The 11,010-nt window shown below is 43.3% G+C and overlaps 1 protein-coding gene across 1 annotated transcript; it reads left to right on the top strand.

The window, feature by feature from the left end:
- The first annotated feature begins 10,364 nt into the window (after nucleotides 1–10,364).
- On the top strand, nucleotides 10,365–10,775 carry LOC110880886 (leucine-rich repeat extensin-like protein 3). Its single transcript, XM_022129320.1, has one exon. The coding sequence runs from the start codon at nucleotides 10,365–10,367 to the stop codon at nucleotides 10,773–10,775; it is 411 nt and encodes a 136-aa protein (XP_021985012.1).
- The last annotated feature ends 235 nt before the right edge of the window (nucleotides 10,776–11,010 follow it).

Raw genomic sequence — 11,010 nt, 5'->3', positions numbered from 1 at the left:
AGATACAAGCTAACAAAAAATGGTACGGGGATCTGCACACATACACATGCTCTTTCACTATAAGTAATTAAACCACCTCATTCACTCAAATCAATTAATCAACAAACAATGAAGTATCAAAAAATATTCTTCTTATTCCTTCTTTCAATTTTTGTTACATATGTAACTGCTAGAGTCACAAGTGTGTCAAAAGATCAAGTGGCATGTTGTCACACCCCCAAAATCCACCTGCGGATAACACCCGCTTCGGGGGCGTGACTGACCAGGATCCAGCCACCAATTATACTGACTAATTAAGTTGATAACAAAAGTAACACTTACTAACCATAAGATTAGCAAATATCAAGTTCAGTGTTCAAAGTTTTAAGTTCAGAGTAAATGTAGCGGAAGCATAATTAACAGTTTTAAACAATGTTCATAAAGTAAGCATAATAAATGCCCAACACACGGGCAGACGACCACTACACATCCCAAGTAGCTGCTCCAGTCACTGGCCACCTGCAAAGCATGCAGTAAAGGGTCAACAATAATGCTGAGTGAGTTCACTAGTTGTCCAGTTTTAATTACCAAAAACTTGTTTCACCAGTTAATTTATCCGTTTATACATGTCATGGGGAGCTACCCCAAAAGTTAGCGACTAAACTGTTTTTCCAATACCGAACACTAGGTAACCGAATGCGTTTCCGCAGGATGCCCCGATGTCAATGTTCTATCATCATTGACGGATGCCTGAGTACATTAGTTCACGACCGATCCCATACCATGGCACGGTGTGAGGCTGGTAAACACCTAAATAGCGCTATCAACTAATAACCCGTTCGCCTGGCACCGGCGACTAATCGGTATTATGTAGTAGGGACTTGAGTGATAGAGTTGCGTTTAGTGCCGTTAGTTGCATTCCGTATAAACCGTAATTAACTAAAAAGGTTTCCCAATACAAGGGAAGATAAAGTAAGTTTGTTTCCCAATAACTAGGGAAGGAAAGTGAATAGTATCCCCCTTTACCAGGGGATAGGGTTGGTTAGTCTCGTGTCCCAAACCACCGGGACGCATGCTTTTAAGTTGTGAACTCACCTTGGGTTGCTCGGTATGATACGTTACTTGGTTAAGTATGTTGGTCACCACGTCCTAACATGGTTACCAAATATGGGTCAAGTCGGGTACAAGTAAACACGTATAAAACACACTCAACATAAATGCAAACAACTACAGTAACAGGTATACATGCAGTCCAGTCAACAGAAAGTCCAACATACAAACAGTGGCGTTATTGGGCCTAAACAGTAACAGATACACAAGCAGTCCAGTTAGCAAATAATCCACGAGTTCTTTGGCCCAATAACAGCCCAGTCGAGACGAGGGTGACTCGCAACCAAGGTTGCGACTCGCAATCGAGGTCTCGGTTCGTCACGTTTTGATTACGAGTCGCAACCGGAGATTACGACTCGCAACCAGCAGTTCCGACTCGCAACCGGACTCGATACGCGTTGATTACGACTCGCAACCGGGAGGTCTCGACAAATCCTGCTGTGGTCTCGAGTCGCAACCAAAGGTTCCGACTCGCAACCGTGATTACGTGCACATGAAGACCTTTCTAGAACCTGTCACCTTGTACGAACCAATAGAAATGCATTTTCATGAAACAAATATGTACTATCCACTAATATTGCATAAACATGTTTGTTTGTCTATTTCGTGCACAAATCAGATCAAAACCAACATATATCAAATATTTTGACATCATTCAAGGTATCCTTTATTGGGCTTTTCATCTTTAAATAAACATATTTATTTAGACAAGATAAAAACACAACATTATGCAGGTTCCTAGGATTAAATCAATCAATCATAAGGAGGTTTATGAACATTCCATTGTCCAGAATTTTGTCAATGCCTTATCATTACCTACTGTTTCACCCAAACATATACAAAGTCTAAATTCATAGTAAGAAATAGTCAGCCTATACCCAGTATTAATATAATATCAAACATTATCCACAACAATCACCAAATAAGCATCCATTTTTCATATAAAAATCCATCTCCATAAACAATTAACAGTATACAAAGGGCCTTATGAACTCCAAAATAATCGATGGGTCATATATCATTACAGTGACATCATACAAAGCACCTTGCATTCCAAACAGTTGGTACATAATCATATATATATATCCAAAGTTCACAAAAACACCACATATTCAAACATAACCTATTACTGACCGAGAAATGGTGAGGCGAAAGAGGATGTGCAGGCTCTCACTGCTACTGGTCTGAGTCGGAGCTCCGGCAGCCGTCGTCGTCATCGGCTCCGTCACCACTACCTCCGCTGCAACCTGCAGCACCAGACCCGAACCAAGGAGAACCGCCGCTGCTGATGATGACCGGAAGCTGTCTTCGCTGCCATCCGTCGTCGGTAGTCACTCAATCCGTCATCACCACCATCATTTCCCGGTGTTTCAGTACCACGTCTCCAATAAGTCGGAGCTTTGTCGGGACTGTAATGCCACCGCCGCCCCTTTTGTTTTTCTCTCTCTCGACCTTTATTTTAATCGTTGTCGTCACGGGTGCGACTGCCTTCGCCGGCGCCGCCATTACAGCTCCTTTTCCTCCTTAGCTTCTCTCTTGTTCATCAGGCGAACCTCTCTCTCTCTCTCTAATCCTTCTACTTTCTCACTCATTCCACTATGAGTGGGTGTGTGTGTGAAACGAGACAACAAGGGAAGATGGGTTTTGTGAGTGTGCAGAATGGTATAAGGAGGGAAGAAGGGTTTCAGGGGTTTGTTTAGTTGGCCAGGAAACACCGCCGGAAAGTTGGCCGGAATGTATCTCCGACGACCGGAGATTAGAGAGGGGGCAAGAGGTGTGCGGCTGTCTATTATGGAATTAGGGTTTTATGCTTTTTAAATTTTTAGAAATGAGGGTTTAAATAAGTTTATATATGCTTAGGGTTTAGGTAAGTTGGGTTGGGCCTGGCCCAAGTGCGTATGGGTCATACAAAATTACGGGTCTCTCAATTTAACGAACTAGCCCGAGTAAATTGTAAAATTAACTACATCGAAAATTATACGTGCAAAGTGAATGTTCGGCTTGGGTTTGTTTGCTTAGACGAAGCGTTCCTCGTGACGCGGTTGTGATTATTTAATATGTACTAATAATAATAATAATAATAATGATAATAATAAATGCACGTATTAGTAAAATACCCTACTCTTGACAACGAGAGTACAGGTTGTCACATTCTCCCCATGTTACTGGAATTTCGTCCTCGAAATTTAAGCAAAGGTCACATGATGCACTCTATATGTATACATAGATTCCATTACTATACGCAGATACAAGCAGTTTCACGAAAGTTCCACAAAACGAACATATAAGACACATAGTGCATAAGGTCACATAGCACGTAATAGTCACGTAGCACAAGATCCACAGAGTTTGTACGTATTTCACATAATATAAAATTTCACAATTTTAATTATAACATCCATGTAACGTACCGGAAAACCCAGAGTGTCACATTATCCCCAAGTTTCAGAAATTTCGTCCCGAAATTTAGCGCACAGCCACTGACAAGCTAGTGTGTTTAAACGTTTTCGTGGGGTGTCACATCACCCCCTGTTGGTTTGAATTTTCTTCCCAAAATTCAGCTGTAGCCTCAGTGCTGGAAGTAACGTTTGCAAACAACTGGGGACACATGCGCATCATCTGGTTTTCCCGTTCCCAGGTAACTCTGGGCCACCGCGTGAGTTCCAACGAACTCGGTCTGTTGGTTACACTACGCTCGAGGGTGTTGATTTCTTGATCCTTGATCTCAACCGGTTCCTTAGCGAAGCGTAGTTTGTTGCTGATCACAAGTTTCCACAAAAGGACAACTAATGTTTCGTCTGACAGGCACTTCTTCAGATTGGGCACGCGAAAGACGTTGTGTACTGCACTCAGCTCTTCAGGCAGGTTCAGTCTGTAAAGCTACCTTACCGATCCTTCCGGTAATTTCGAATGGTCCAACATATGGCGGATTAAGTTCGTCTAGTTAGTCAAAACATACCACACCCTTCCAGGGTGAAACTTTAAGTAGAACCCAGTCTCCGACTAGGAATCCTAGAGGTTTCCTACGCTTATCCGCGTAGCCTTTCTGACGGTTTTGAGCTGCCGCCATGCGTTGTCTGTCCTGGGCAATCCTACCCGTTGTGTCAAGTGCAAGTTTTGGGCCGGAAGTTTGGCTTCCGCCCAACATAGGGGTGACCGGCATCTGCGTTCGTGCAATGCCTCAAATTGTGTTGCCTGAATGCTAGTGCGGTAACAGTTGTTAGAAGAGATTTCTACATAAAGGAGATGTCACTCGTATTTAAGGTCAATACACATGTTCTCAACATGCCTTTGAATGTTTGGATGGGGCGTTCGGCCCGACCACCAGTTTGTGGGCGATACACGGTGCTCATGTCTAACTGTAAGCCAAAGGTTTTTGTATTCAGTCTGAGACGAATCGGGTATAGAACATAGGTTTCAATCAAAAGTGATAGAAGTTGGCACTCCATGCCCCCACAGCTACTTCTATTAAGCGGTGGTTGTAGGTTCGAAAACTTATCGGTTTCTTTGGTTGCGCGACGATACAAGCAGACATTTCACCAATGCCTTGGATAGGATAAGGTAAGATAGAAGCACCTCATAGAACATCCTTCAATTGCTGGAGTTGTGGATTATTGTGCGCCTTCCTAATGTTAGGTGATACCCTTTCGGGCCAAAATCGTGAGGGGTTTCGCGTATGGTCGAGAAAAGCGGGCTTTTGTGACGTTAAAACGTTGCGCGTTGAAAACTTAACACAGACGGTTTTTGTCGTAGAATCCTAGGGTAGAGCGTAGGAGTCATCCGGATTCCCACTAGTTTTCGGAATAGGTTCAGTCGTCGCCGAAAGGAACAATCGTAGGATGGAATAAATTCGAGCGTCGTAACTAGGTGTTGATCGTATCGAGTTCAAAGAACAGTGCTTGCGATACCCGTTACCCCCGGGGTATCCTTGGCTTGTCTCTCCAACGAGTAACATTCGTGGGAAATAGTTCGTCCAAACGAGGATTTGTGCAGAGGAGAGTAGGATAAGGATCATGGAATCTGTGAATAATAACACGAGTAGGGAGATAATGCAAGAGGGGTAGTCATAACTGCTGCTTTCAACTTGAGACAAAACATGAAGGCTTTGGGATCGGCAATAGGGATTTATCTAACGTCAATGAGGTAGCTGGTCGTATACAAGTTGTATATAGTTAGAGAATGTCGCTTGCCGATATGGGGCGTTACGTCGATGTGATTAGCACAATATGAAGCGGCTAGAGAGGAATGACCATCACGCGGGTCTGTAGGTTTTAACGTCTACAAAGACGTCTAGCAGGATATGATTTCTCAGATCGGTAGGGAATCAAGTTCGAGCGGATTAGTCTAAGTCATGCAATTGAGCCTGAAGTAGTGCTTGCATAGTCGGGGGGGGGGGGGTTGATGTGAGACTGCGGAAACAGACCTTCGAAAAGGCATGATTGAGGTAGATGTTGCCATATTTCAGAGTTTATGAGGTTTGTCGACTAACGGTCTATCTTGCTGAATTCATAAATCTGGAGGGAAATCAGGTCAAGGTTTCCATATGAAGAAACGTGGATGCCGTGATTAAGAAACGATGGAAGTGAGGATACCGTCTTAGGCAATAAACATTGATTCGTACGGAAGCTAGTGAAGGGATTCGTAGGATTAGAAAAGTCGTCAAAGAATAATGGTTATGGCAAATGAAGGATAAGGTAAGCATCAAGGTCACCGTACTCGTCGGTGGGTTGACTGGCTCGTATCCTTGTCTAGCCACGTCTACAAATACACCGGTTCGTAAGAAGGATATCAACTTGCTGGGTCTTGGGGCGTGCTAAGATATGAGCAAGGATTAACCATGTAACGAGGAATTAGGAGGAAATAACTTCGTGGTCGATGGAGAGGTAATGCGATTGCTGGCACCACAATGAGAAGCACGCACCACCCAGGTTTTACGTGTTGGAGACGTGTAAACATGAACTCGAAAGGTGCAGACTTACTAGCAAGTTTCAAGAATCCAAGTGAGCAGTCGGGTGAGAGGACAAGTCCCACTACTTAAGGCGGGAAAAGAAATAAGCAAGTAAAAAGGATGCGAATGACGCTGTTTCCCGTTCTAACATCCCATGATGTAGGGGTGGCTCCCCTCTGTCGATTCGTTCTGGTAACTTCTCTATGTGTTTCGTAGCAGGCCTCTCTTAAGTAAGTATATCGAGTAACCGTTCCCCGCGTCGTTTCGTCCCAAGGTGTACTTATTGAGCTGGCCGTTACGCATTTCCGCACCATGATCAATTGTCATCGCTTATGTCCCGATTGATTCGTAAGGGCTGGCTCCCATGAGCCGCTGACTAGGGTTAAGGATTTGATTGGAGTCAATTCGCTGATGTTCGTTGTCGGTGACTAGGGTCGTTCAAATGCTGAAGCCAGTAAGGTACTACGTTTACCCTCTTGTCCACCGTTCTTGCAAGTTGACTGAGTAATACATGGTATGTTGAGATAGTGTTGCAGAAGTGATCGCACTTCGGGATTTAAGACGTCAACACGTTAAGTTCCAGCGAGCGAAGAAAGGTGATAAGGATATAGACCAATCATTGTCGTTTCAACATCCAACCCGGGGATGTTCGTACAAGCACCTAATGTTCTACACAGTTCGCTAGGCGTTCATATGGGTGTTCAGGTGATACTCGATAGCCTCGAGATTCGAAAGGGTGCAGTGAGAAGTGAAAAGATCGTGTTCGAGTAGGAGACAATCATTGCTACGGCTCCTATGGACTGTTGTGTCTCTCATCATACAAATAACGAAACGGAACCCCTTTTTCACTTGTTAAGCCTTACTGGGACTCGCATGCACCCCACATTATTATTATGTGTGCACCCACAATAATATTGTGATTTGCATGCTCATCTCAGTTCCTCCTAACTCGTGTCAAATGGTTCCCCAAACTCGAGTGCCAAACAGAGGTTATCAAAACGATAAATTCACAGAAAACACAGTATGAGTGTGATGTCGTAATGTAGCGAGAATGAGATAGAAGAGAGAGGTGTATCTATCTAATTAGGCACACTAGTATGTATAGCTAAACAGGAAACATAAAGCAAACAAGTAAATACTGGTCCGAGCTATGAGTCAAAAGTGTCGAGCCTTGCACTTGGAGTGTAGTGTCGTCGCGAGTCACGGGTTATAGTCTGGTTTTTCTCAAAAAGATTTTCCCCTTTTTAAAACCAAGTTCACTATAACCAATGGCTCTGATACCAATCTGTCACACCCCCAAAATCCACCTGCGGATAACACCCGCTTCGGGGGCGTGACTGACCAGGATCCAGCCACCAATTATACTGACTAATTAAGTTGATAACAAAAGTAACACTTACTAACCATAAGATTAGCAAATATCAAGTTCAGTGTTCAAAGTTTTAAGTTCAGAGTAAATGTAGCGGAAGCATAATTAACAGTTTTAAACAATGTTCATAAAGTAAGCATAATAAATGCCCAACACACGGGCAGACGACCACTACACATCCCAAGTAGCTGCTCCAGTCACTGGCCACCTGCAAAGCATGCAGTAAAGGGTCAACAATAATGCTGAGTGAGTTCACTAGTTGTCCAGTTTTAATTACCAAAAACTTGTTTCACCAGTTAATTTATCCGTTTATACATGTCATGGGGAGCTACCCCAAAAGTTAGCGACTAAACTGTTTTTCCAATACCGAACACTAGGTAACCGAATGCGTTTCCGCAGGATGCCCCGATGTCAATGTTCTATCATCATTGACGGATGCCTGAGTACATTAGTTCACGACCGATCCCATACCATGGCACGGTGTGAGGCTGGTAAACACCTAAATAGCGCTATCAACTAATAACCCGTTCGCCTGGCACCGGCGACTAATCGGTATTATGTAGTAGGGACTTGAGTGATAGAGTTGCGTTTAGTGCCGTTAGTTGCATTCCGTATAAACCGTAATTAACTAAAAAGGTTTCCCAATACAAGGGAAGATAAAGTAAGTTTGTTTCCCAATAACTAGGGAAGGAAAGTGAATAGTATCCCCCTTTACCAGGGGATAGGGTTGGTTAGTCTCGTGTCCCAAACCACCGGGACGCATGCTTTTAAGTTGTGAACTCACCTTGGGTTGCTCGGTATGATACGTTACTTGGTTAAGTATGTTGGTCACCACGTCCTAACATGGTTACCAAATATGGGTCAAGTCGGGTACAAGTAAACACGTATAAAACACACTCAACATAAATGCAAACAACTACAGTAACAGGTATACATGCAGTCCAGTCAACAGAAAGTCCAACATACAAACAGTGGCGTTATTGGGCCTAAACAGTAACAGATACACAAGCAGTCCAGTTAGCAAATAATCCACGAGTTCTTTGGCCCAATAACAGCCCAGTCGAGACGAGGGTGACTCGCAACCAAGGTTGCGACTCGCAACCGAGGTCTCGGTTCGTCACGTTTTGATTACGAGTCGCAACCGGAGATTACGACTCGCAACCAGCAGTTCCGACTCGCAACCGGACTCGATACGCGTTGATTACGACTCGCAACCGGGAGGTCTCGACAAATCCTGCTGTGGTCTCGAGTCGCAACCAAAGGTTCCGACTCGCAACCGTGATTACGTGCACATGAAGACCTTTCTAGAACCTGTCACCTTGTACGAACCAATAGAAATGCATTTTCATGAAACAAATATGTACTATCCACTAATATTGCATAAACATGTTTGTTTGTCTATTTCGTGCACAAATCAGATCAAAACCAACATATATCAAATATTTTGACATCATTCAAGGTATCCTTTATTGGGCTTTTCATCTTTAAATAAACATATTTATTTAGACAAGATAAAAACACAACATTATGCAGGTTCCTAGGATTAAATCAATCAATCATAAGGAGGTTTATGAACATTCCATTGTCCAGAATTTTGTCAATGCCTTATCATTACCTACTGTTTCACCCAAACATATACAAAGTCTAAATTCATAGTAAGAAATAGTCAGCCTATACCCAGTATTAATATAATATCAAACATTATCCACAACAATCACCAAATAAGCATCCATTTTTCATATAAAAATCCATCTCCATAAACAATTAACAGTATACAAAGGGCCTTATGAACTCCAAAATAATCGATGGGTCATATATCATTACAGTGACATCATACAAAGCACCTTGCATTCCAAACAGTTGGTACATAATCATATATATATATCCAAAGTTCACAAAAACACCACATATTCAAACATAACCTATTACTGACCGAGAAATGGTGAGGCGAAAGAGGATGTGCAGGCTCTCACTGCTACTGGTCTGAGTCGGAGCTCCGGCAGCCGTCGTCGTCATCGGCTCCGTCACCACTACCTCCGCTGCAACCTGCAGCACCAGACCCGAACCAAGGAGAACCGCCGCTGCTGATGATGACCGGAAGCTGTCTTCGCTGCCATCCGTCGTCGGTAGTCACTCAATCCGTCATCACCACCATCATTTCCCGGTGTTTCAGTACCACGTCTCCAATAAGTCGGAGCTTTGTCGGGACTGTAATGCCACCGCCGCCCCTTTTGTTTTTCTCTCTCTCGACCTTTATTTTAATCGTTGTCGTCACGGGTGCGACTGCCTTCGCCGGCGCCGCCATTACAGCTCCTTTTCCTCCTTAGCTTCTCTCTTGTTCATCAGGCGAACCTCTCTCTCTCTCTCTAATCCTTCTACTTTCTCACTCATTCCACTATGAGTGGGTGTGTGTGTGAAACGAGACAACAAGGGAAGATGGGTTTTGTGAGTGTGCAGAATGGTATAAGGAGGGAAGAAGGGTTTCAGGGGTTTGTTTAGTTGGCCAGGAAACACCGCCGGAAAGTTGGCCGGAATGTATCTCCGACGACCGGAGATTAGAGAGGGGGCAAGAGGTGTGCGGCTGTCTATTATGGAATTAGGGTTTTATGCTTTTTAAATTTTTAGAAATGAGGGTTTAAATAAGTTTATATATGCTTAGGGTTTAGGTAAGTTGGGTTGGGCCTGGCCCAAGTGCGTATGGGTCATACAAAATTACGGGTCTCTCAATTTAACGAACTAGCCCGAGTAAATTGTAAAATTAACTACATCGAAAATTATACGTGCAAAGTGAATGTTCGGCTTGGGTTTGTTTGCTTAGACGAAGCGTTCCTCGTGACGCGGTTGTGATTATTTAATATGTACTAATAATAATAATAATAATAATGATAATAATAAATGCACGTATTAGTAAAATACCCTACTCTTGACAACGAGAGTACAGGTTGTCACACATGTACCATGTGTGATGTTTGTGACAACCCATGTCAACCGCCAATTATTCCGTCTCCGTCCCCTCCTCCGCCTCCCACCACCGACACTAACTGCCCGCCACCACCCTCACAACCACAACCACAACCTCAGCCTCAGCCGACCACACCTTCGGTTCCTACTTTTTCTTATTATTCCCCTCCCCCTCCATTCCCCGTGGGCGGTGGCGGTGGCGGTGGCAGTGGTGGTGGCGGTTATGGCTACCCGACAACGTCGATGCCGCCACCAAACCCCATTTTACCCTACTACCCATATTATTATAACAATCCACCACCTTCTGGTCATAAATCATCCTCATTTAAGTTGAACATTAACCCAATTTGTACCATTCTCATGTCACTTGAGTTTCTTGTTATATTTTATAATTCTATAAGTTTCTAATTAGAATTGCCAATATACACACACATAATCCCTATAAAATAATATGTTTTTTCCCTTCTGTGGTCACATATGGAAGAATACGTTGCAGATGAACAAGTTACTTTTTATAGATGAAGATAAAGGGAAGAAGCAGGAGTACGTATTAGTGTTTTAGAATTTAAAGTTGTAACATTATTTTTCCAACAATTTGCTATATAATAAGATGAAATTTTATGTTTCATTTCATAAGTATTGT

Source organism: Helianthus annuus, chromosome 10 (genome assembly GCF_002127325.2).
Source record: "Helianthus annuus cultivar XRQ/B chromosome 10, HanXRQr2.0-SUNRISE, whole genome shotgun sequence".
Lineage (NCBI taxonomy): Eukaryota > Viridiplantae > Streptophyta > Magnoliopsida > Asterales > Asteraceae > Helianthus > Helianthus annuus.
Note: the sequence above shows the minus strand (reverse complement) of the source record. Positions and strands in the feature narration are given on the sequence as shown.